General features: G+C 41.0%; 1 protein-coding gene across 5 annotated transcripts in view; it reads right to left on the bottom strand.

The window, feature by feature from the left end:
• LOC128872686 (uncharacterized) overlaps window positions 1-27,904 on the bottom strand; it is a 158,391-nt gene that overhangs the window by 93,971 nt on the left and 36,516 nt on the right. For all 5 annotated transcript variants that reach the window (XM_054115634.1, XM_054115635.1, XM_054115632.1 and 2 more), the window contains 5 exons: window positions 12,164-12,338; window positions 10,509-10,782; window positions 7,588-7,871; window positions 1,896-2,142; window positions 105-1,542 (listed from right to left, as the gene is read on the bottom strand). In XM_054115634.1, the coding sequence (XP_053971609.1) occupies window positions 105-1,542; window positions 1,896-2,142; window positions 7,588-7,871; window positions 10,509-10,782; window positions 12,164-12,300 (2,380 nt within the window). In that variant the 5' untranslated portion in view covers window positions 12,301-12,338. The remainder of the gene's footprint in view (window positions 1-104; window positions 1,543-1,895; window positions 2,143-7,587; window positions 7,872-10,508; window positions 10,783-12,163; window positions 12,339-27,904) is intronic.

Genomic DNA, 27,904 nt, shown 5'->3' with positions numbered 1-27,904 from the left:
TTCACATCCAATTAGGTACCGAAGCGAATGCTCGCAATATATCGCCGATCAAAAAAGATTTAACGATAACACAAGCAACAAACATACGAACGGGTGATACGTACTGTTTTGAAGCGTGTGGCGTTTCCTATCGTTTCCTCGGTCATTGGAAATTTTAACAACGACTCTATGGGGCTCGTTAGACTCCCTCGAGTGGTCTCTGCTCGGAGCCGCGGTGCCGGGAGACCTCTTCTCGGGTAATTGTAGACTTCTGGATCTCCTTACTTTAGATTGATGAGATTCCGGGGACACCTGCGCCGTCCTGGCGCTCTGATGTTGCCTCGAAGGGTTGCCGCGTCTAAAAGGATTTGGCGTCGGTGATCTGCCCTGCCTCTCGGCGCTGCTCGACGACGAGGACGAGGAGGAAGGTGAATTAAACGACAACTGCTTCCCGGATTCCGACGAGCCTGGCGATCTCCTCAATCCCTGTTGGCTTCTGTGATGACGGCTCTGCCTGTTCGGCGAAATTCTCTCGCCGTTCGCGCGGATCGACTCCGTGGACGAGTTCAACGCTATGATCGAGGACGAGACCAAACTGAGATTCAAGGAGGAGCTGGGATTGTCGTCCTCGTCGCCGTCGTCGTATCCCTCCACCGAGGAGTCCGTGTTCTCGGCCAATCTGGGCATGGTGGCCCTCGTGACGCAGCTGTCCAGACTCCTGAAGCCCATCGACGAGGAGGACGAACTCGAAGACTCCATATAACGCTGAATAAACTGCGATCTCCTCGTGGAGGATTGATCCTCCAGCGATTTAGCTTGCGCCATTCGATACTGCTGTTGTTGTTGCTGCTGCTGCTGTTGCTGCTGCTGTTGACTGGTGTTCTGCCTTCTGGGCCTGGATGGCGCGTTCGACGATTTCCGAGAGGAAGACGGCAAGGAACTCCAATTGATTTGACGTGGCGGCGACGGAGGCGGGCTGATGATGTCGCTGTCCACTATGGCGTTCGATCGCGGCAAAAACGGCTTCCCGTAGTTGCCACGGCCGGAAGAGTGCTTCGAGGAAGACCTTTTACCGACCACGTCTTGAAAGGCTGGTGGAGGTGATATGATCGGGGTGATCGACGGCGGGGAGTAAGATTCCGGGATACTGTGCGGCGATGTGCAAGCGCTGCTCGCCACGTACTCGAAATCCTGACCGTGGAGGGCCAGATAGTCCGGCCTTTGACTGTCCAATCTCGAAAATTCTTGAGGGCATTTCCCTGGCTCGCTGTTGCAATGGTAGTCAGCCAATTTCACCGTTGCCCGACGCGGTAGGGGTAGAGTGCCCGTGGCTGCGGTGACCAAGCTGCTCTCGTAACTTATCCTTCGATTCTCGTCCAGAGACCTTTGTTGTACCTGGACCCAACCCGATCGACCCAAATAGACCCCGTCCACCTCTCTGTCGCACCATCTCACCGGCGACAATTCCCTGCTGCAGTCGCCGCTGATGAAAAGTTCGCCGGAAGTGCCGCTGTTGCCCGACAGGAACGAATTCGAGGATTCCCGACGACGCGAACTCGTCACCTGTCCGTGGAAGTTCATCGGTAGAAGTATGGAGTCCTCGAAACACTTTAGGTGGCTTCAAACTTTTTAACAAGAGCTACCAGGGGGGAGGGGGATTTTCAGACTCTTCTTCTCTTCAACAAATTTTACTCGCAACGGGCGCGCGAATGTAAACGAGTTTTTTTTTCCGGGGGAAGTCCTCGATGCGTCGGTGCTCGCGGTGCGTTTTCACGTTTAAGTAAAATGAGTTTATAAAATTTAACGGAGAATCTTGGAACATTTAAAGCGAAAGTTTACGATAGGATCGAGTCAAAGACGAGTCTCAAGCGAAATAGAGAATAATAAAACGAATTCTTTTTTGTTGTTTTACTTGCCTGTCCGTGGCTCTCCTGTCGATGCTGTTTTAAACTCGAGCTCGACGATATCGATGCCGTAGCGTCGTGACGTTTTAAGGATGGTATTGAAGTGCCACGTGTGTACGAGCCGCGTGTGCTACCGCTTGATTTTCCTCTGCTACCGGTTTGGCTTTTATTACTGCCCACGCTGTACGTGGATCCTTGAGAACCCACTTCCCAAGGATCGGAAGTGCTGCGTAAGTGCAGAATCGACACGTTCGGACCTCTGCGAAAATACATTTGTTTTCGTGTTACAGTGAATTGTACATCGAAAGTCTTCCACGAGAAAGTGTATCGAGTGGAAGATGGAACTGCGGGGCTCTCTGGTAACTTGCGATAGACGATGGACAATTGAATTGAAAGGAAAACATGAAATTTCAGTTTGGTCAATTCGTAAGTTTTTTTAACAAAAGAATTATCCAAGATAGATCTAAAGTGTACCTATTTTTCATAACGTGAAAATGTGTTCTATTTCGCGTAAAATATTTGTTCAAGCTCGAAATTCGAATGCTACAACCGATTTGAAGTCCAATTCTTCATCGACCCGGTCTGACAATGCACTTTCACTTCTTCTGAGACCTTCTCGAAGCAGAGAAGCAGCAGAAGGGAAACAAGACGCATTTATCCGTGAATACTTGGAGTTTACCCTCGAGAAAACTACCCTCACAGATCGGCGCGGCTATAATACATACAGACGGTCTACGGTTTGTATTGGCTGAACTCGATTTGAGGAGGTTGTTGCACCGTTGCAACCTGGATGCGGTGCTTTTCTCCCTTCGTCTCGTACAATTTCCCAGTATAAATATTCATTGAGAGTACGTGGCTAGCGATATAGATATCGCGAGATAGAGGGAAAGCAAATAAAGATGTCACAGGAGGGGAAAGAACGTAGGGAAACGAGGACATTGCATCCATCTTGCTTCGAAATTCCTGCAGAGACGGGACTTCATCCACGATTCTAAACCACCGCGCGATACCACGCGAGTTGGTATACGCGGTGAAAAGCCGGTAAAGCACGAATCAAGGTAAAACGAATTCGTCGAGGTTTTAGATTCCGGTTAAAATAAACGCCTTGGCTATACTTCACGGAACACGGATACGCTTACGATTTAATCGTGATTAATAGCACGAGCGGCTCTTCTTCTTCCTCCCTTCCGTCTAATCATGTATATTAATGAAGAACCGAAACGAGCTGATTAAACGGACACCTATATTTTCGAAAAGAAATTTTTAGTTCGTTAACCGTTTCAACTTGAATTAATTCTTTTTTCTTGTCTAATGGAATTTAATTTTTAGGGACAATTTGGATTAAAATTAGTATGAAAAAGTAAGGACATTTGCCCTAAACGATAGTGTCAGTAATTTTTAAATTTTGTGTCCTCGATTTTGAACGCCAGGTGTGAAAGGGTTAATAATAAATGTATTCCAAGAAAATCGAACTACTATATTCTACAACTATTATTATTTCGTATGAAAGTCGAGAGGTTCCAAGGGAGATATTGCATAGTGATGGTGAGTTAGTTTTATGCGGGGTGATTTTACGAACTGGGGCACACTTCAGTTTCTAGCTAGGTGAAGTTATAAGAAATGGGTTGAAGAAACTATTGCATGATTTATCGAGATATAGTTTCTTTAGATCATATATATTCCAGAGACACAAGAGTGTAACTTCCGCGGATTGCTGGTGCAATATTTTTCGGAGTGGAAGTATAAAGTTTTTCGCTGGTCGTCGTAAACTTTTACCTCATACATACGATATTACAAATTGTGCAAGGAAGACGACAAATAAATGAGTCGTTTATTGCACAAATCAATTAACTTCATAAAACGAAATGTTGAGAAATACGATGAAATAATGTACATCTTTTTTTAAAATTTCCTTTATAATATAAATTCAAATAAATAATTTAAAATGCATAAATACAGATGTAGCTTTCATCTAACGGTATATAAAATTAATAAGAAAGAATACCCAAAAAATAATCGTGAGTAATGTCACAATTTTTATATGACTGTGCAGTGAACGGCTCAAATAAAAGTAAATAAATAATACACTGGTCATCTTCAGTGGTAGAGAAAAATTATGCAAATGTCAACGTTCATTGAAGATGCAAATAATCGAAATGACTACTAATTTCATTTTATAATGTATTCATGGGTCGAGTAAAAGAGCACGCTCTGCACACGTAACGGAACAAGTTTGGGATGATTCTTGTCGTTAATGGCGAGTTCTCGCGGAACACGAATTCCGCGGCACGAAACATTTAAAATGTTTCGCAAAGCCGCGAACCGATTGTAAATTCCCGAACGTTTCGCGGTTGGAAGTAGGTCGCGAAAGAAGTTTTCGAAATGAAATCTGCTATGCGTCTAGCGAGTGAATTTCGGTACGTCGGCCGTGACAGCTCGACACTTCAGTAATTCACAGGCGTCCCTCTACCGTTTATCATTAATGAATCTCGGTGAATGCAGTCGGCGACGCGAGGAAAGAAGACAACGGCGCAAGAATAACCTTCCGCCGTAATGATTCATAAAAGAAGGAGCAGCCAGGGAAATGGAATTGTTGGCAAGATTCGAATCGCGCCCAGAGTGGTTAAAACACTGGAAGAAAATGACATTTCAATCTCCCAAATGACTCGATTCATTTCGAGATTGTGTGCCACACACTCACGGCGCAAAAATTCTTAGACCAGTAATAATATCGACTGACTGGAAACGTTCCAAAACTTGCAAAATTGTCAAACTTTGTACTTTGTTCATAATGTCAATCCACGGTTGCCAAAACTAACGAGCAGTTAAGTTACTTAATTTATGCTTCGTTGATATACTGTGCTCATATTTGAATTATGAAATAATTGTATTCAAAACGAATATGTGAAAAAACCAAGACCAAAAACAGTAAGATGTACGTGTTACTTTTTGACGAGACACATACAGCTTAAGTGAAAATGACAATTAAAAATTGGTGCAGTTTCTGTATCTCTCACTGTGATACGCAGATTCGGTATCGACTGATAGTGCCCGTTTTATTTTCAGCGCAGAAAGGAGAACGAACGATATTCTTTCTGATCCATTTCAAGGTTTATTTGTAGCCAGACGAATGTCCATATCCCTGAATACTTTATCCTGTAATTTATTTCACTGTGGATATCACACACCGAATGTAACCCTATTTCTGGACGATCGTATCGGAAACTCCTGATATAGGTGTCCCGGATTAATTATATTTACCTTTTAACAGACATCGTCTGCAGGGTAGCTGGCTTCCCTCGGTTTTCACACCTGGATTAAGATCACTCTTGCGCGATAAATTAGATACCACGTGTCACATCAAATATCACTTCGTTAACGAAGATCGGTGCACTGTCATTTTAAGACTGGATTAAAGTTCGCGGTGATGAATTCATACAATATTCACATCCGTGTTTTTAATGGATTTCGTATTAATAGTCTAGACTATTAGAAGTTACTTATTGTCGAATCGATAGATTATCCTCCGTTGTAAGTAACTATATTTGGTGTAAAATGGGGAACAAGGTAGAGTAATAACTTGGTTCGAATGTCTCTTTCAAAATGTCAACTCTTGTTATGCTTACACGAACAACGCATAATCATGTAATGCTTCTCTGTCGGTTAGATCGTTTGTGAATACATTAGCGTAAAATGGTCCATCTCTGTTGACGAAGAACTCAGACGTATCATTTTGCATTAACCGAATTGGATATAACACGGAATAAATGAAAACTGACGGTGTAATTTTCGTTGGAATATGCGGAAATGATTAATGCATGTCTAGGAAAGTGCGAGTCTTTTACATTGCGTTATCAAAAAATTAGATGTATTTCGTTAGATTGAATTTTCAAACCTGCTTCGAAAAAAATATACTTATGCTTAACGATTCAGTTAAATTGAAACCACTTCATATATTTGAAATATTTTTATCTTAACCCTTCCGTGTCATCGTATTAATCAGATGTCGTAATCGTCTGTATATCGAATCCAGAAACGTAGGCATCCAAATACGAACGAACCTACCACTCAACCTAATAGATTCGAAGAAAGCGAACCGGTCGCTTTTTCGTAACCCCGTCGAGCTCGGTAAAACTTATTCGAGGGAACTAATTAACCGTATAGGGAGTTCGGAAAGAGCTCTAGGAACTATTCGGCTCCCTCCACCGTTTCCTCGTTGAATTTTGCATTCGCGTGTGTAAACAAGTTACGCTCCGCGGGGAAGCACCGAGGGCAGCAGAGACCGATGCAGGAAGCCGTCGCGTCCTTTCATTGAACTTCATGAAAGTTGCATCGCATGTAACCGTCGTCGAGGACTGCAAAAAGTAAACACCGGAGACAGAAAGAGAGAGAACAGACCTAAACTCAGCAACGATCGAATTAATTTTCTTTTTACCCGACCGATATCAACCATGCCCGACCGCGGTATTAATCCTACGACCAACCACGCTTTTTGCAGCATCGGTATTCCCATGGAACGAATATTTCTCGTTACGTGTTCCACCGTGCCGATTTCGCGGTAGCCATTCGAGCCGTTCGTAATAAAAGTTAAGTCCATTTATCGAGCCGATCCACGAAACTGATACACGAAAACTGAAATTTGTTTAGAGTTACGAGCATTGCTAAAGAGTGGAGGACATAAGGTGGGGCTACAGGGCCTTGAACTCCCTCTCCATTGGCTAAAAGAATGTGCTAGATGAATTTCGTGTAAAAATAGAATGTTTCCAGATCTTCTCAAGAATAATTATTGTTCGAAAACGTAATAACGAACACAGCCAGTAGCAACTGAGGAAATCGGATTTGTACAGTATAATTTAAAATTCTTATAAAAATTAATTTAGTTTTCCCTTTAAAAATAGTACTGAAATTCTTGCAGTGTTCAGGATTCAGAAAAATCTTGATTCGACCAACCGAATTTTATTCGTCATAATAGTAAGAAAATATTCCCCTTGTCGGCACTGAAACGTCTTCATAAATAAATTCAATATTTGTACAGGAACAGACTTACACTACATTCTTAACGAACGGTTCGTCTATTCCTGCCTGTCCTTTTTTGGCCCGCTTGGCAAGTCGAACAGAGCGATCGACCAGCGGACAACGAACTCCGCGAAGCCCACGTAAAAAATTCAAGAGAGATCGACCGCCGTAAGAATAATTTCCCAGTTTTTTAATACCCGACCATTTCTATCCACCTCGTCATCAAGACCTAAACGTTGCCATATCGCTGACAATAATCCTAACCCAAGACAATCGCGAGCCACCGGAACCTCAGCTGCAAAGCAATGTGTCTTCGGTAGAGGTTTCGATTCGCGACGACTCCTCGTTCGAACGGAAGTCCTCAGGCCGAGGCGGCTCTTCAGAGAGTCGCCAACCACAGAACACAAACGCACGTGCTCAACCCCCCACACACACACAGATGTAACACATGGACAGGAACGTGCGTGGTTAAAAATCTTCATGCGAGATGCAAATCGTGAGTTAAGAGGGACTCGTTAAAACCGAGTTACGAATTCGTGGAGAGAAAACTGGAGGAGAGAAAAGGGAAGAGGGGAAGAATCGTTGGAAGCTCTCCCTCTCGAGCGTTTTTCTGCGTTGTAAAAAAAAACGCGGGGGACACGTTACCGCGGAAAACAGAAGAAAAAGGCGGCAGGAATACGCGCGTTACCTGTCGCCGCGGGAGCCGCCGGCCGTATTCGAGATGTCGGTTGAATCCGCGGCTGGACTGACTCTACGAGGCGGCAGGACGGGAGCAGGGGCCTGGCTCGAGGACGAGGACGAAACGGGCCCTATGACGCCCACGTTGCCCCCACGTACCCCGTCCTCGGCCGAATGTTGTCTGCTCGAGGATTGCGAGCTCTGCGACAGCCAACGCCGCCCTGCGCTTCTCGTTGTTCCTCCGGAACCAGCCGTCTGATGGGACGCCGCACCTCCGCTGTCCAGTGACGTGCTCTACGAACAGAAATTCAAATTTCCAGTATTGGAGATGGGCTATAACGAAATAATATTAGGAGGATCAGAGAGTAATAGGTATATTCCATTTTTTCCATTGTAAAAAAATCCTATGACACGTCAACGTTGAACAGCTGTAAATATCCGAATGAGTTGACAGATCTACATGCATCTCCACACGTGTTCATCATTTTATCACTAAAGTATCACAAATAAGATCTTTTCTCTACGAGGAGCTGCTCAACTGACGAACGTTATAAAAAAAGAAGGTAGAAAGAATTTCTAGCAGTATACACTGCAGTTTTGGCAGGCCATATCCTAAGCTTTCTCTTCTCCTATTCTGCAGCGATAGACGTTTGCGTGGGGGCCATTTTCAACACCTACAAATCACTTTTAGTTGCGATCGCCTATTATTTCCATCGCTCGCGTTTTCCTTTGATAAACTTCCAGCATAAACTTCAAAGCGGCTATACCTCGAAAACAAAGAATTTGATATACTATCCTGCGATTTGCAATTTACTTGTGCAGACGCTACGATTTAAAAGCGGAATTTTAACTAAAATTCCAGCATCTTCAGGAAGCAGAATTTAAATAAGAGATTCCAACCACCCCTCCTCACGAGGGTAAAATTGAGTTTTTCAGAATCTGTTTCCGCACGGTGCGCAAATTACTTTTTTATAAGCTTCGTCCTGACTCCATTCTTTGATAAGAATCTGCGGGCTGTTAAGCAGGAAGCAAACTCGTTTACGCAGTTCGTTTGCATGCTATTGTTTGCCTCGGTGTGGATGATATTTTAATAATGTTTTCTCTCCGACTTCTCGGACACGGCCATTACATCCACAATGGGATTTCGTAATCGATACTCCCTTAACGCGGTAGCCTGGGTGCGGTTAGAAGGATGGCGATGCATTTGGCGTTTCTTCTCGAGCATTTTCAATTATTCCTTTGACGGGCGACTAATCGATTCGGCATGGACTGTCGCTTCGAGGTTGCTCATAGGTCTCCTTTTTCCATCCCCATCTCATTCGATCTCTCCCTCTCTCTCTATATATATATTTTTTTTTCAGCTCTTATTTTCCCTTCCCTGCCCGATGGCCAATGGGAATCGTTCCTGGTGAATCGAGGATTCGCATTCTTCGAGATTCAAGAGTCGCTTCCAGCGAATCGCCGCAAGATTTCTTAAGATTCGAAGAAAATCGAGAGGCCGGCGTTTATTACCCTTTTTTACCTTAATTAATTGCGCCCGATGGTCTCCTCGAAAGCATTCTTCTGGGCTCGACCGACCGAACATGGCTCGTTTTGCAAGTACCGTCGCTTTAAAAGGGAAATCATTTATCCAGAACGACACTGTGTTGGTGAAAACATCAATTACCGAAACTTTCTTGCAAGTAAGTTATTAAGGAACGAGACGTTACAAATTAATTCCGCGATGGTGGCTGGTTGAAGGTAACGCGAGGTTGCGTCCATACGTAGTTACTGTTCGTATGATTGTATCTAGAACCGGTAACGCCAGTAATCAGAAACGATAGATTAAGATCGTACAAAAGAGATTCGCTACGTTTCCTAGGTACTATATGGTGCTAATCGAATCATAAGAAAATTTCTTTTACACTGTTTTGGATAATGAGCTAGGTAAGAAGCCTACAAGAAGAAATTCATCAATATTTTTGTATTTAATTAAAAAAAGTTTCTCTAAGTCATTGTCCTATCACGGCAGAAATAGTCACAACTGAACGTCAGTAGGTTTAGTGTTAATTTGAGTAGCAGTAGTATACGGATATTTAATAACCCTACAAAATCAGCCATTTATTTCTAAGTTTGACTATTAATTATGTATGTAATTGACCGAGGAATAATTGAGAAACGATGTAAAATTCCTCTAACGGAGGGTCAAGAAGAGAAAAAACCGATACTCCATCCAGAAGAGCCAATCCACGAGCGTCGATTGCATAAAAGCATTCTTGAAAGTTTCCTGAGCAGCGTGTCGGTGAGCACCGTGACACGAGACGGACTAAACTCGCAACTACGCGCAAGGAGAAGGCTGCCGCTGTTTCTACTTCCAAATACGGACGAGGCGCGAGAGACTGGCTACGCAACTCCTTCGATGAAAGTATTTTTATTTTCGTCGTGCTTCGGTGAAGAACCCGTCTCCGACCAGCGATCTGTCGAGAATCGAATCGGCCGCGCCTCGACCGCTTCGCGTTACTTTGAAGCGCCGATCAGATTCAGCGATTAATTGCTCTCGTTTTCTTCTCCCGGCTCGGAATTGGCGCCGTTGATAAGAAATATGAGAAATCCGGGCCGCGGCATCCATGTTTTATTACTTGCAAAACAGATTTCTTTCGCTCGAGACGTTTGTTTACCTAACGTGGAAAAATTGAAATGACCTCGCGACGTGAAAGAGGATAGAAATCAGCGGGAATATGTAGGTCAACGCGATCGCTCAGTTGCACCGATCGGAGTTGTTTATACACTTGCCAGTGGATGCTCCGAACGGTCAACTATGAATTTAACATTTCTCCATACATCCTAGTTCTGTGTAATTAAGCCCGGATGTAGATTTAGATACAGGGGATGATCGTTGAAACTGGGTCGAGCTGTATAAGGTGACTGATTCGTTCCAAGTCGAGTACTTACGTTTAAATGGTTCTTCCTGGATGTGACCGACGAGTCCTGCGAGGACCCTCTGGAGTAATGTCTGGAAAAGACCTCGGCGAGCCTGGATCTCCCCGAGCTCGTCGTGTTCGATTTGGATTTATTCGGCGGGGATTCGTCGGCCGTTTTGGCCAAATTTGGATTGCTGCTCTTGCGCTCCGGAAAAACTAAATGCTCGATGTTTGGCGTGTATCCAGGATCGCTTCTCACGATATCCTGCAGGGTCACGCGGCCTCCGGCGCTCGGTCCTCCGTTACTGAAACAGTCGAAAATGGCAATCTCTTTTTTAGCCATTTCTCGGCATTGCGACGGATGCGGCGCAAAGGTAAAGTTAAATACGCCTAATTCCGACACTGGCCCAGTGGTCGTCGCGGTCGCATATTTTTTAGCGACCCTCTACCGTCTGGATTTTATTTCATTTTTCGAAAATGAAGGTATTTCTCGACTATTTATATATTCAGGAATCAGATGATGCTGAATATTGGGCCCAACGATAAGTGGCTGCAGCGGTGCCATTAACCTTTTACACTCGGATGTCTCTTCCGAGGGGACATCGTAAGTTCAGGCGAACTGTATTAGGGATTACACAGGATAAACTTATGGGAGCGTAAATGTGTATGATTCCTTGAAGATTTCTATTCGAAGGTATGGTATTTTTTTACCTCATATGCGTTTATGAAACGATGGTTCGTTGCCTTCAAATATGAAATACAACGTTAAACTTTATCCAGCGCCGAGATAATCACCCTGGAGACACGCGTCTGGCCCTGGGGTGTCAGAAATCTTCTCGCATGAAAAGGAATTTCGCGAAGGGACGTCGAGAAAGGGCGGGCGCGACGTGAAAGCGTAAAAACAACGTTGCCAGGAACAAAGGGGAGGATTAAACAAAGAAGGGGCAAAAGTCGGATCGCTAAAATGCATCGTGAATGCAATGTCGCGTACGTCGACGCGTGTAATGCCAGCTTAAAAGGGTTAATTATGCAAACCCACTGAAAGCCACTGATAGTTCGCTGTCTCCTGGTATTTTTCCCCGAGATTTTCTCTTCCTTTCGGCGGGACTCGTCAAAGGCGATGAAAAAAGACAGGAAACGGTCGACTGGTAATCAAAATGTCGGCGGCAGACCGCCCTGGGGATTTATTGTAGCCGGGAGTGTAATACTCAAGAATACGTGAAAGCGACAAGGAGAAAATACGACGCGTGACGATGATTTTCATTGCGATGCGTCTATTTTCTTTTAAATAAATGCGTTCGATAAGTTAGAGGCGTGGACCCAATTGTTCCACGTCGATATTTATGAAAGATAGAGTACTGAATAATAATAGACAAGCAATTGATAAACCGAAAGGATGAAAGTATCATAAATGACGGAAGTTCATTTTTTAACAAGTAAATGCATTCTGACTCTCATAACTGGACTCACCTACGCGATCTGTGTATATTTAATACTTGATACTGAAATCTTTATCTCAACATCTCACATACGATCGATACAGGTTACAAAGCGAGTATTGCCAATTGAGTTTCCAATCTCTCCTTTAGTTTTTCCAATTAAAAAATTTATCCATTCGCGCGGATTCGATGCCAATACCCGTGTCACGTACGGTATATTATAATTAAAACATTTTTCCACGCTGACCTGGGTCCGAAGCCGTGAGACTGCCTCTGGCCTCGCCTTCTCCCGCTGCCACGGCCAGGCTTGATGTTTGTCGCCTCGGCTAATTGCAGCAACTGGCTGCGATGCTGCCGCAACAGCGGGTCCTCCCTGCGATTCATTTTAACCGGTGCAAGTGGAATCCTGTCGTCCCTGCATCCTGCAATCAGAATGAACAGAGACGGTGATAATATTTCAGCGAAAAATTACAAACTGTCCGCGCCAACGAAAGCGTTCATAGAATGCCAGAGGTTCATCTCGTGGCTCTAAAAAGGACGCAAGAGGATCGCGAAACATTCCTGGCGTTAATTCGGAACGTATGAAATCTTCGCGTATTTCTTTACAAAATTCTAACGAAATATGCTCAGATCGGGAAGAAAATTGTATTGATGATCAATATTGGACCATTAGGTTACATATCTAAATTACTAATCTTTATGCCCTTGTTTATTGGGGATAATTCATGTAATACAAAACGGTTTTAATAAACAACTTTACAAAAAAAAAAGAACATTGTGCTATTTTTAAATGAATTGTATGACATCGATGATTTATAAATACAAGTCACCAGAACCCCGAGATGTGAAATAAAATAGAGGTCAAACTATAAAATGACACAATACGTGAGATGAAATTTGATCCGTGGCTCTACTCTTTCCTCCTGTCACGAGGATAATAACCGAAAACGTAAAATTCAGTGGAATATCTGACGGAAGAGAGGAAGAAATTAAAATACCACTGCGGCACGTTAATCCACTTTAATACACTATTTACGAGGCTGGCCATACACTCCTGTCAAATATCCTTGATTTTTATATCTCATAATACCGTAACGAGGTCACCGTGAAACGGAGATAACGCCCATAGAATCTTCAATACTTTTAGTGGTACGTTAATTTTTAATTGTTTGATTTCTTACTGTAGCTTCGGACGAGTTAGCTACCTTTCGACCGGGAAGAATTCTTCAAGCTCATTATTTTTGTTTTATATTAGAGTAAAGTCGTGGGGAACAACGAGAAACTTGGAAACTTTCGTGAACGTATAATTAATTCGGTGGTGCAGAAATTGCTTTTGCTTCTTTGTTAAAAAAGATATTAATTATTCATGAAGTTCAGCGATAATGAAAAAAAGTGAGTGCGTGGAATGCCGCGGCGTTACAAGTGTAACTTCTTAGACTCAACGGTGAAATTTTATTAATTCCTCTCAGATATTTGGAAAACGTCACAACTCTAATATATCATTTTCAGAATACCTTTTAGTAACTGAAAGTTGGTTAAAGAGCGTGGAAATTTAACGCAAACGTTAAATCGGTCTGACGTCGTATAAGAAGTTACACTTCAAAACGCGATTAGTTTGATCAGAGTTCGTGCGTTCTGAATGGGAACGCGTTTGGAAAATAGAAGTCCATTGATAGCGGGAAAATGATTTTCGATATAACATTCCCGTGAACGTTATGCCTTTATAGTGTTTCATTCCTAAAGCTATATTGGATCGTAATTATTGGACTGTGAATTGTTCCCCGGGGATCGTGTCGGATCAGGAAAATAATATACTACTGACACTGCGCCATGCTTTTATTTCCCTTTGAAGTGAGAATGGTGAAAAGAGTCTTGGCAAAGAAGAACAAAAACGTGTATACTTTTTTTTTCTTGTTTCGCGTTAATAACCTGCGGCATTGTTTCGGCATTGTGCCGACTCTATAAACCTTTTCTTTTTGTCCTTTAAATCGAGGCAATTTCTAACGGACACAAAGAAGTATGGACGTTTTTATGTTTTACTTGTAGCACTGTTCGAAAACGCCACTTAAAGGGGACCACCACGGATCAGGTCAGAGAAAGGTTTCGATACATGGGAATTTTTTCCACCAAAACAATTAATTCAATATAAATGTTTCATGCATATATTAAAAGTGCATGGTTTGAACGATATTTTTGTTAGTTTTCATAAGAAAATGTTGACTCGCGTTGAAAATAAAAATATTTTCATTCCACGTTACTGGAATATTTTTAAAACTCGAAGGTGGTGTTCACCTTTAAAACGTATGCAAATATATAATCAATTTTACAGAGTGCACATATCGATTTAATATACTGCTCCTGCTAACTAATAGATATTTATATCGTCCCCTTAATGGCGAAAACTATCACTAATATGAGTATTTAGTTTCAGGTGGTTGGTAATAATGTACCTCGTTACGATGTCAGATATCGATGAAAGTTTCCCGAGTTTAACCGTACGGGCAAACAGTTTACGGTGGAAATAATGTACTGACAAAAATTTAATATAAAATCCGGAACTATGTTCAAAGGAATTTCCGCGAAATTCAACGTTGCACACGTGGAAATATTAAGGAAGTATTTCGAATATTAGGAAATTTGATTGTTCGTTCACCGAGAGTTTAATCCATCTCCCGTACACGCTGTACATTATTAAGCGTATAATTTCATATATATTTTGAGTAATCTCGTAAATCTCGTAACGGCCCGAGCCGTCAGTTCGAGCAGAATACAATTTTCGTTTCAGCCGATGTCGAGCCTTTAAGCATTTGTACCATGCAATGTAACACGTTTAGCTTTTCATGCGCTTTCCAGCTTTTCCAGCTTATACTATCGCGCGCAACGTTCAATTTTTCAGCTCCATTACACCGTTTATAACATTTTTGCATGTTACAGATAAAAAGCGAGTTAAACGGAAGAGAAAATGTCGAACGAAGTATACTTTATCGCCTTGGGGACAAACACGCGACGACTTGTAAGATAAATGACTCGATATCTAATCTAAAATTAAAGTAGCTTACGACTTTTCAATAGCTTCACTTTTCAGAAGATCAACCCTGAGGTATCCCCTTTCGAATTTCTCTCGTGAACCGCTAGCTAGTTCGTTCCGTTTCCAATATTGACATACCAGGAATAGGGCGGAACAAACAAGAGCGACGAGGGACGGGTAATCAAATCCAACCCCTTTACGGGTGTCTTATCATATTTGCATTATAATATACATTGTCAGTGTTACGGGGGAGCTTCTTTGACGACGGTACTGAATATTCTGCATAAATTCTCGATCAAGTAGCTTAAAAACGAAACAATGAAAAGGCATTACTTGCTGACAGTAAATTTTATGAGGTAAAATGTAATCGCGTTTCGCGAGCTTCTGCTATTATTATTCACATTTTCAATTTTCAAGGGAATGGTGTAAATTATAAGACGTCGTTTATCTTTTCTTTTTAATTTACGAAAATGTTGATTGATTGAGGGGTGGTTTTTCGGTAAAATGCCAAAGTAGCAGGGGTAAAATGCAACGTAGCTTAGACCTGAGAATAATCTTTCGAAGAAGGATTGTCAATCTTTCAGCAATCTTACCATTATTTACGACACGACTAAGAAATAGCAACAATGCATCGTTTTCTGTAATCACGGAATGACAATGAAGCGATCAATCGTTTCGCGAAGTCGCATCGCGAGGATTCGTTTAATGCACGTTATCGTGTGCCATACGGTAGCACTTGGTGAACAAGTATTAAATCGGAAAGCGAATTCGTGCGGCTGGTCTCGCGGTGCAAACGAGTGGATTTCAGGCGCGTTCCTCAGTGTTCGTGCGCGGCTTAGCCACTCCATAAATTGCAAATTCTGATTGGGATTTACGAGTGGCGTGTATTGCAGACTTTCGAAACGAAAACTACGCGGACGAAGCCGGTACTTGGAGCCGTGTGATCGGGATTTATGGTTACTCGTCCAAGAAAAAAAAAAGTTCGGAAAAAAGCAAAGCGGTCAGGGATCGCCCTCGCCGACAATCCTCCCGCTCCCATATCGATCCTTGCTCGTTCGATGCATTTTTTTTGCAACCACAAGCTAACGCTATCAGCGTCAAGAACTCCTGAAAAAAAAAAAACACGTGCATTCTTTGTTGACCTTCGCGCGACTGTTGCGCCCATGCGAAGCAAGAACGTTATTTGCAATGAATCGAAAATTGTTTTGATGTCAAACGATGTACTTTGATTCTCATCTTTCTATGATTTTATGCGAATCGATTAATCAAGAAGCTGATTTCAGTCGAGATTCTTACGTAACTTTTTCTGCGAATTATGCAAACGCGAAATGCAGTGAAACGGGTGAATGGTAGGCGGCATGAAAATTGTGCTAGACGGAAACGGAACTAATTTTATTTACAGATGATTCTGCTTAACAAGTGTTGTTCTACGAATTTATGCACAGTTTGATGCGCTTTACGAGAATACCGTTGTAATTGTGGTGCAGAAAGAACAAAACAGATTGAACAGCTCTTTGGGAATACTAACTGCAGCCAGAAATTATTTGCCTGCGGTGCAATTAGTGATAGAAAATTATTGAAGATATCTGTCTGCAGATATGAAAATAAATTTTAATTTATAACCGATGAGGATAAAAAATTCTTCTTTGAATATTTCAATATGTTCTACATTCACACAAGGTTTCAGAGTTTACAGGTTCGAAAGCGTCCATTGTTAAATGAATTTTTTTCATCCCTCCTTTTAACATCCCTCTTTCATCTTTCTTGTTTATTCCGTACAATTTTCAAGCTTCTACGGAACAAATACGTCAATAAAGTTGATTATTTACTTGAAACGTGATGGATTTCTGCGCCTGGAAACATTGTTCCTCTCGACTCACTTGTAAAACAAAGTGCCTTCTACAGGCGCTGTAATTCTCGCTAAGCCCCGACGACTCGAAGGAATTGACAGGATGTTCGTGGGAACTACTTTTCATTGTAAAAGGAACAACTGTGTCTTTAGAAAACACTGACGCACAAGGGGGAACAAGTACACCCTGAATTGTTTTTTAACCATGAAGACTAAACTGCGGATTTTATGCATTGCGATATATACGAATAAAATAAAATATTAATAACATCACATAAATCCATGAAATATATATTTAAATATACGTATCCTTTTTCTACGATATTATACTCCATAAATGCATAAAATCCGCAGTCCAGCGTAACGTACAAACTGATATTTATGCAACTCGTGCAAACAGTGATTATTTTTAGCAGAACATAATTTTTTAGTACACGCATACTAAACTGCACCTCCATGGTGTGGTAATTCGAGAGGGACTCGTGATATCATTTCACATGCATGGCCACCATCTTTTCTACGACGGTGGTGGTTGACGAGGTATAAAAGGTATAAAAGGCTCGAATAAAGAGGAAGCTTTGGCGTTCGGTACGATCCCTTCGCAATAGAGCTGGGTATGCGCGTGAATGTACATAATTCCATGACACGCGTATGTACCTCTGTCAATAATACCACCAACATCCAGCGAACGCTTATACAGCGAGGAAACTTTCCCTACACGCGGTTGGCCGGTGTAGTTGTATCATTAAATAGTTTAACACTGGAATTAACAATTCCATCTAGACAAAACTCGGATCCGTTTCCATCAGTAACGCTTGTCGGGATTTATACGTGTGTAGGAGTCTAACCGAAAAATAAGGCACAGGGATTCGAACCCACGATCCTCGGATCCACAGTCGACCGCTTTACCTACGCGACCAATCCCGTACCTTACGTTTCGTGTTCTTATTTGACTCCTTATTGTTGGGTATGGGAGGCGCGGACACTACACGTGTATTTCACACGACGAATGACCGTGCATCCAGGTTTGCGCAGTTATCCGAGTGCTCTAATACCATACACAAGCTCGCGTCGTATTAAACGCATGCTTCAAACGGCACGAAATCTGTAAATATATTTCGCGAAGCATCTGCATTTTCCTGAATGTTCTGCGGCGGTGCGCGTGATATTTGCGAAGATCAGATTCGCTGTGTGCAAAATTTTGAAACGAATATTCGCAGCGTTGAATTCACGGAGACGACGTTCACGTCGTCAAACGATGATAATCGAATACGTAAATAAGCGTGGCGTGGAGAAACATGGATTACCAAACGATAAGGAATGTACAGGAACGCTAGAGTCGGAATAAGTAATCACAAGTTTAGATTGCATAAAAATTGAGAAAGATCAGGAAGAAGCACTCTTTCTCGGTATCTTTTAAGTTGTAATTAAGTTCTTTACATTCTTGATAGTAGAAACTCTCTACTTTACTACGACCATGAGGTGATAAGGGTAATTTTGGTCCTCGTCAATTCTTTTACGATGAGAAACTTTGATAGATAAGAACAGCAGCTTCGTTAAAACATCTGTTTACACACGTATCTGTTAACTCAATTGAATATCATTAACATAAAACACATTAGTACGTTGTTAGTTCATACCTGGTATAAAAAGCTTCGATATTTCGTTGTTTATTATTACGTTTTCTGTTACAGACATTTAAATAAACGTGTTCGTATTTATTTATACCCGTGCGTTTCAAACTCGCACGGAATGTATATTATTTGTTTAAAATTCGACCATCCAGTCGCGTAAGAGATGACATATGTATAATTGGCCCGGTTTTACGGCCGCGATGACAATTATTATTTCAACAAGCAATTCGCTCGCGTAAAATATTTCCCAGCGGAAGTTCCGCGAAGAACGTTGTCGCAGCAACTGCAAAGTAGTGCTTTTCAAGACTTTCTGCGTACCGACGCGTTCCCGTCCTCGCTCGTTTGAACTACACCCGAGCGGGGAACGTGGCTCTGGCGCATAGAAATGTGTGCAATATTCCACGTGAACACACAATGTCGGCATTATCCGGTAGCTTTCGTGTTCGTAGCCAGATAAATACAATGGGGACGGCGTTAAGTCAACACTGCGCGGTTATCTGGACTTCGGAGAGAGGAAAATGCTCGTAAAGACAGAAACGGTCCGCTCGAAAGCTCTTAAAGCCCCGGCCATCATCGAATTACGCGGGATTTTCGAGGGTCACGCTATTGTGTCGCGTTTTCGGCGCTCTATGGAAATTTTCGCGGATTCGTCTTTGTGCAATTTCACGTTTGGATGTCTTTCATCTTCGCTCAACGACGGAAATGGAATATTTTGGCCTACTTCGTGTGACTTTGAAGCCTGTATTCGACAGACGTAAACTCAATTACGTCGCTATGTTTATAGGTAAATCTCGCTTCAAGATCTTTTTTCTAAATCACCAAGTTTCCCTTTAATTTCGATTTTCATAAGCAATATTTATTGTAGAGTTATGTCCTCGTGTTTAAATTTCGATTATTCTTCTAACTTTAGTATAACTCAGAGTTGAGAATTGTAGCTATGTTCTCGGTATTAAGAAATCATAAGTTAGTTCCTGTATGATTGTCTTGCCATCATCTTAACTAACCCAGTATTTAGGTAAAATCTTGGCTAAATTATTACGGTTTACAGTTTCTTACAGAGATCTTTCGAGGGGAACAGCTGTGCTGGACAGTCGCACGTGCGACTGGATATCGATATTGTAAGCGATCAATCTTCGTGATCCTTCTTCAACCGTGCAAGAGATTAATTAATCACGTAACCCAACAAATCCTCTATACGAGATCCTGCTGATAGCGGCTCTAAGTTGGGTGGAATTCCGTTATGCAATTTCCCGGATGATTTCCCCATGGAATGCACAGCAAACCATAAAACTTTGTATCGGGCATAATATCGGGCAGTTCTCAGTCGAATGAACAGTATCGACCAGCGTTTTCCAATCAAGTCGTTGAGACGAATCGCATATCGGGTACTTCGATTGCTGTCTGCAAGTACAACAACCTGATGATATCTTTCTCAGCGTCTGGTATTCGGAGTGTCGTGTACACAGGCTTCCGTTTCGGATTTATAACGACGTCAGACAAAAAAAGTAACTCCGCGGATGCTGAAGACTCCGTACCTCCGGCGCATCTAATTTGCAACGCCACAATTTTTTTCAAGCACCAAACACTCGAGTGCCAATTTAGACCTCCGCGTAGAACACTGTGTGCCTGTCGTGTTTAACAATATACACACGAGATAGTACACCCTGTAGCCGAAACGTAGGTTAATTTTACCCAGTCGCGCGCTATAATATATCACAGCGAATCGTTCGATGTGGAATCGTACGATGCACTATATCATGGCGTGTAGATAGTGTGGATCGTCCTACCATGCGTCGAGTGCCGCTATTGAAGAAGGGGCGCATGCATAATTCGCGTTTTCAAGTGCAGAAGGGACGCCATGAAACGGAAAAGGATGGGGCGAAAGCACTCCGACAACGACAGGAAAACCGCAGGAGTAGATTTTCAATTATCCTGGAAAAGGTGCTTGAGCCATTCGAGCCAAGAGGGTGGATAGGAGATCAACTCAGGAACGGTCACAGATACCAGGCTTTCCTTTATCATTTATCAGGAGCCGCGAGAAAAATATTAATAGCAAGACACGGGTCACTGTAATACCGAGTCCTCATAGCGAAAACGAAATCGTACTTTATTCATGTTGAAATAAAGGGAAGAATTGCTTGCTCTTCGGAACAATTAACTAAGAATCATGTATCGCAATCCTCTTTAGGATAACATTAAATTATAAAGTATGAAACAAGCCCCAAACACTATAATTTAATTGAGACAAATTTCCATAATAGATATAGAGGGTACGAATACTTATGAGAGTGACTGTATAAAGGATTTCGTCGCTGATTTTTTATTCAAGTTACTCATAAATAATAATCGATCAAAACATTTTTCACATAAAATCGCATTCTCCATTTTTCCATGAAATTCGAACGATATATAAACGGCACCGATTCGTAGAAATAAAATGCTACGTTATTAAATTACCTTTCGGACATCATGTCACATAAATTAAAAATCTCGCTTTAATCAGCGGTATAAATTGTCACGGTAAAGCTTCGATTTCTTTCAGCACTTATAAATTGTTGAAATTCAGTCACTCTGTGGACCAAAACATGGTATAAATTCACGAAACTCTTTTGACATGGTTGCAGCACCCAAGATCGATGTTAGAATTCATGTGAAATTTTAATTCGATACATTACACTCCAATAAATTTTCCAATCAATAGTTTACCTCCTACAAAATGATATATACGAAGATTTAAAAGCCCATATGTATTCCAGATACTCGAATTATATATAAATATTCCAGCGCAGCTTCAAAATAAAAATTCCTGTTTAAAAAAACACCTACGTCACGGCGTACGATGCAAACGGACAAATTGGTCCGTTTTTGAGCCGTAAAACGTGAAAAAATCGAGCGTTAAAGGATCAAAGACTTGTATAACTCATCAAATTTGGATTACTGTGTTTCGCGGGACAGGTACACTGTGCTAGTATTCAGACGTATCGGTCGATACCAAACCATTTGACCATTTGCGAGCGAGTGCGAGCCGTCGATATAGAAACGACCAGTCCCGAATGGACTGCTCGCACGTACATGGTTGTTCTAACCAATGATATCTACGGTGAACTTCGCGTACGTCGATTTAGTTCCTCGAGTTTTCGTCGACACCTGCGGGAAACTGATATCTCACGCTCAGACTTTATGGGAGACTTATGCGGACTTACAGGAAGATATACGGTTAAGAGGTAGCTGCAAACTGTCCCTCTGTTCCTATCTATTTAGTTATTATTCGCCGTGAATTACTTAAATCTGACAAAAATAATGAACACAAGACAGTCGGAGAGAAAGAGCAGCAGGTTATCGTGGAATACAAAATTAACAGGAGTGAACACCTTTCGCGAAAACCAGAGATATGCAATCACAGAAAATTGCTTAAAAAATCTATATCGAATACAAATTTATATTGTGGAAATATATTTATATTTTCGATAAATATTTTTTGCACACCCGAAAGGTACCACGGATAGCGAGCGAATTCATATGAAATATCGATGGCAGAGAGAATATTTCGAATAAAGGGTACCTTTTTACATACTGTAACTCCAGTTCCATTTGATTTCGAGCGAGAACCGACAGAACTTCGTTATGTCATCGAATTGTTGACAGAACCAGTGGAGGACCTGCAACCATATCGTCAGCCGAATGTACGCCAACCGAATACTGTAAATTTGCTTCGGAACTTTCAACGTTCGAGGATCTCTGTTGCAGTTGAACAATCCGCTTGGATTCGTGTCATTGCGCTTCTAAGATAGTACGTTAGCTTCCATAATTTCCCTTGTAGGAGTCACGTAGAACAAAAGCGGTTCTGTAACAAAAGGGACCGAAAAAGTACGTGGAATAGTTGGAGCTCGCAATAATTCCATCTCACATTACGTTAAATGAAATAAGATTAAAATGGATTGTACTTTAATTCGAGTACAAACATCTAGAAATTCCACTAAAAATTCGAAACCAAGAAATACCAGTCGAGAGCCGTATGTTATTGTTATCGCGAGGGCGAATCGACAAAACGAAGAATCGAAATGAAAACGACCAAAGGGGAAGTTCCAACGACGTAGCAATATTTCATGCGAGAGCATGCGAACAAAATAATGGAGGAGGAAACTTCCTGATATTAAATTTCCAAATCACCAAGCACAAAAGGGGACGCAAGTGAAACTTCGTCGGTAACAAATGGCATCGCCGCGGGAAAAAATTAAATCGAGCCTCGTCGATTCGTACACATTATCGACATCTAATGTTCCCATACACCATGGCTGGCGACCAAGCAACAGGGCTCTTTTTATCAGTGGAAATCGCGTCGTGCAATATCCGATATGGGACCCTACCGGCACTGTCGGGATACAGTAAATCAATTTTCTTCGTCGCGTCGTACGTTCCTCTTCCCTTCCGTTCCCTGTCGTGATCCCGTTGTAAGTTTAGCTTCGTTAAACTGGGAATAGGCAGGTCCTTTAACCTTTTATAAAAGAAATTAAAGACGCAGACGAAATTATCAAGAACACTGCGCCGTTTCATGAGTGATTGCCATTCACCCTTAGACATTCGATATGGAACTGGTAACTTGTTCTAACGAAGATAGTCCGCTGAACGCACGCGACAGGATAGAAAGAACAATGTCGAAAAATGGCCACTTTTGGTACTCGGCAGCAGGGAAGTACAATAGCCGTTATCAAATAAAAGTCAATCCCGTTAATAGCCTTTCAGGCATTTACGAAAATGTTGAACGTTTTCGGCACAGAAGAGGGCTCTCGTCGGAATAAAGATTTTGAAATTATTTGAAGTGATTTAATAAAGTTTTACATTGCTTTTGTTCTCGGGCTAAATGAAACATTAATTGTTGCGTTATTTCAGTGAAAATAACAATGGAATAATTTTTATAATGAAGAATTGAAATCGAGTAGCAAAAAAAGTGGGTGCGTGGAATACGACGCGTTAAAAGTGTAACCTCTTATACATAATGGTGAAATTTTATTAATTCTTCCCAGAAAGTGGCAAAAGTACTTTCGAGCAACCATAATAATGTCAAGTATGGCCATTCATCATGGCATCGTTCTTTCAGTCGAACACGATCTGTCTTTCGAGTGTCGTCGAATATTAATGAATAAGTTCTCGTTAATATTCTCTGAACGTATATTGGTGCAAGTGAATTCTGCATGGCATTGTATACGGTTGTTTAATATTAAGCATCGCTGCAATATTCAGCATGCAGCTCTCGGCGAGGATAATGAGTACCGAAATTATTGCGAGTAATCGTGGATGAAAATTGTTCCAGTCTTAATATATCCGCAACGTGCAAGTACATGTATGCATGAATACCAAGACCTGTAAAATGCACAGAACGACAGAAGCTTGTATGTTGGGCATGTGCGCAGATCAGAGATAAGCAAAATTCATATCAAAATATAGATTTAATATAACGAATAATAAGTAAACAATTGTCTGCTCTGATCTATGTAAGTATTTTTGTAGGTTTTTTCAAATTTTATATAATAATTCTGCCCACCCCCACAGCAGACACGGTTTCCTCATTTCTTGAATACAGATGTTACATAACGTTCTGTGATATCTTGTTCAAAAACACGTAACATTCATTGAATAACAATTTTCTCATACATCTGTACATTTAAGAAAACAAGACAAGAAATATGTTTCAATGGAAGATCTTCAAAAGAGATAAACCACTTGACGTTGAAAGGAAAATATCGCGATACATACAGCATGTGCACTGTGGAGATGCGCAATCTTGTATACTTAATTTTTGTATAAAATATATTCATAAAATTAATGCGATCTTATGCATTTTAGATCGAAATAACAATAAAAGCCTTGTGAACAATATTCCTAGTCCAAATAATGCTCGATTCGACGGATCATATTTCGAATTTCATTGGAAATTTCGTGGAGCTGGAACACCAACATTGAATATATGTAGTATTAATTATTAGCACTGCGTGACCTCATTACCACAAGATTTAATAGGGACGTGAAATGAATATGAAATTACAAAATTATCTATGTCACGTGACGAACATATGTATGTTAAAGTGGATAAGGTCAGGTGAAATCACAATCCTAGAAATACTTTGACATTAAAAAGTATAATCAATTGAAAAATAGCAAAAATATTGCAGAAACATGTTATCACTGGAACTTCGGTGCTAGACTCGTCCGTTGCGAGAGGAATAAATAATGCCAGTGATGTCTGAAACGGAGAACGTAAATTTCATAACTGCACGTTCTACAACGCGTCTTCGCGAAACAACGCGTCTTCGTCAGACGATTCTATGTTGTAAACTCTCTTCGCAAGTTTGTACTGTTTGTAATAACTTGAGACTTGTGGCGATGAAGATTACTCGGTGCAATTGAAATTGGTTACATTTGTAGTCGTGAGGAATACCTGTTAAACGTGTGCTTCGTTCTCTCAAACGTTTATAGGTATAATCGCATGGCATTTGAAACGATAAAGGGTAAATGCGTGCGATGGTTTGGATACAGTTTCTGAACGATTTCATTCTGTAATATTTCTGTATTTTAAACATTGACGATGACCCTTTTGCGTTTCTGGTTCATAGTATATCTATATTTAATAAATCAATTACTGCAGGTATACAACAGACAAATATTGAAACAATTCAAAAATTACTTTTTGTGGAAATACATAAATTGAAAATAATATTGAAATGTCATATCGAAATTCCCGTTTGGTAATTGTTACGTTCTATTTTTGTAAGTCTGAATACAGCAGTTTAATAATATGTTTTAATAAATGCGATCAAAGAGTCAAGTTTCAATAATTATAAGTTCTCCAGATTATTAAATAATAGTTATTACATAACAGAATACTCGGAATTGATCAGTAACGCGTCACTAACAGGTTACTAATTGGTAGCGCCAATGATGTATCCAATTAGTAATAATATTTATTATTCCATACGAGTGCTCGATGATAATGGCGCCCCTTTAGAATTTCAAAGAAAGACGAAGGAGGGGAGAGAAACACGTGGAATTGAATGGGAGCTTAAAAACAAGACTCCCATTCCTCGGGAAAGCGTCGTCCGACGACGATAATTTTGTTTACCCAGCGTCGGTGACGTCGTCCCATTCATTTTCGTGGAAAATGGAAGGAATTGACGGGTAAAACGGAAAGCTATGGTGCGCGCTGTAGTCTCCACGCTTGAATGCAACTTTGAATATGAGTTGGGAACAATTGGTTCCTTTAATGAGATTGGCCGTGGATGTGTACGTGTACACACGTGACGCAGATACGTTTCTGCATATGATTCTTGCCACCCTGCGCCAGCCGTCGAGCGAAACATTATTAACCTGACTGACGACGCAAAAATATCTTTATGGTCGTTGCACCGACGAATTCTCGCATTAATTATTTATGCGTGCCGCGTTTCATGGAAACTATAATACGCTATTATTAGGAGTGCTTTCAGAAAATTTCTACAGAGATTATTGTGTAATCTGAATAGCGAAAGGATTTTGTTATACTGGATACACAAGTATATATTGTTACGAAGCTTATAGGCTCAGTTATTCGTACATTGGCGCCATCAGCAAATGTCAAATAAAATATCCGCGCAAAAGAATTTGATTCGATATTTTCTATCAATTTGAACTAAGTGAAATCATTACTTATCTGCCAGTATCACGTATCGCGGTGTATTCCGTGGGTTACGTTACGTTTGAATTGCTCTGTGCGTTCCGGAGTAACATTAAAGGTAGGATTAAAAGGGTTCGTGCGCACCTGTCACAAACACAGCATACGAGTTTCTGCATACTGGTACCCTAACGATTATAGTCCTGTCCATGGAACGAGACGTGGCCGTTTATCCTGTTACAGAAATTTCATCGCTTCCAAGATTCCACATTTCACGCATATTTATATTCCTTTCCTCTGGTTTGAAGTTACCCTATAACCAATCATACTCAAGATTATTTCGTATCCGAGTCACCCTCGTTCGCGTCGAAATTGATGTATCCATTTCGAGGAAATAAAATTGAATTTCGCCTGGAACTGTCAACCTATCAACCCATCAAAACTTTTTCTCCAACCAACCGATTTAACCTACTCTTAAATATCCACAACTTGTGCAGCGTCCGTCCGCACCAGGCTCTTACATAAATTCAGCTAGGTATAAGCCGCGTTCCCAGCAGACTATTTCGAGCAAACGATACGACCAATATTACGTAATACCGTACGCTAATAATTTCGGAGCAGCGTAGTTAGACCATTTACTGATACCGATACATAATAATATTCGAATAGAATAATTACACATAAAATAATAACAGCGTTTGCAATCGACACAGTACAAGCTTCATTTTTTTATTGACCTACCGATTGATACAGGTTCTGGATTGAGGTTTATACGATCGTAGATTTAATAATCTACGTAATTGTAGATCGTTAGATTTTCAACGAACTATCATTACATGTTTACCTATGCTCCAACCACAACCACTTCAAACAGGTACATTTTAATGGCTTTTTAATTAAAACCGTGGGGACACAGGAAAAATTTCGACGCACCATGGGTACATTGTATTTTAATGATACAAGGGAGTTTAGGTACGTACAGGGTCGAACAATGGGATAGTTATTAATTTTCAATAACAGAGTTAAACGCAATCATTTCAACAGAACAAACTCAATTAAAAACTAAAAATGAGTTTTCCTGCCCGTTTGTACGAACAGTGCTTTACTCTCGACAATCATTATTTTTCTTTTCGTATTTGAGTTTGCCAAAATCGTGGAAGATTTAAGAAAAGAATGATAATAGAATTGAGGAAATATTCGTAGCCTTTTTGTAAAGTATTAATCCGTAAACAAGCTCTTAATGCGGATATTCAGATACTGCGGTATCACGTTTAAATGAATATAATCCTGACTCTATTTCGACGAGATGGACAAGGTACACAATAATGATTATGCGTACCAACTATCATCATGCGAAGCTGCTAGTTGCAGCTCGTTTAATAGTATCTGGATCCTATCCTAATTATTGCGGTATAGTAGTTGCACTAATCGATGAACGCGGTGCCTACAAGCAGCTTTTCCAACCGAGAGACGTTCTCAATGAGAGCAAACATACTATTCACTGGCGTTATTTAACTCTTTGACTGCGAAGGTCGTATACATATGTCCGTCCTTGAAATATTGGGAGAAATTTCTAAAAAATATCATCTTATAAAGAATGACAAGACGAAACTTCTTTATATGTACAATGTATTCATTCGATGTTAAGTTTCGAAAATAAAAATAAAATTTCCAGAAAATATCGTCTGGCAGTCAAAGGGTTAACGCTGAATGCGAGCATTAAACATTCAAAGGAGTTAAAGTTCTCGCGCTTCGTGTAAAATCTCTTAACTACAGCTTTTTCTTTCAACCAGAAAATGGGTACCACCGACGTAAATATTTAGTTTCAGCGC

This window comes from Hylaeus volcanicus, chromosome 2 (assembly GCF_026283585.1).
Source record: "Hylaeus volcanicus isolate JK05 chromosome 2, UHH_iyHylVolc1.0_haploid, whole genome shotgun sequence".
Taxonomy (NCBI): Eukaryota; Metazoa; Arthropoda; class Insecta; order Hymenoptera; family Colletidae; genus Hylaeus; species Hylaeus volcanicus.
The sequence above is the reverse complement of the archived record's forward strand: the minus strand, read 5'-3'. Positions and strand labels throughout refer to the sequence as shown.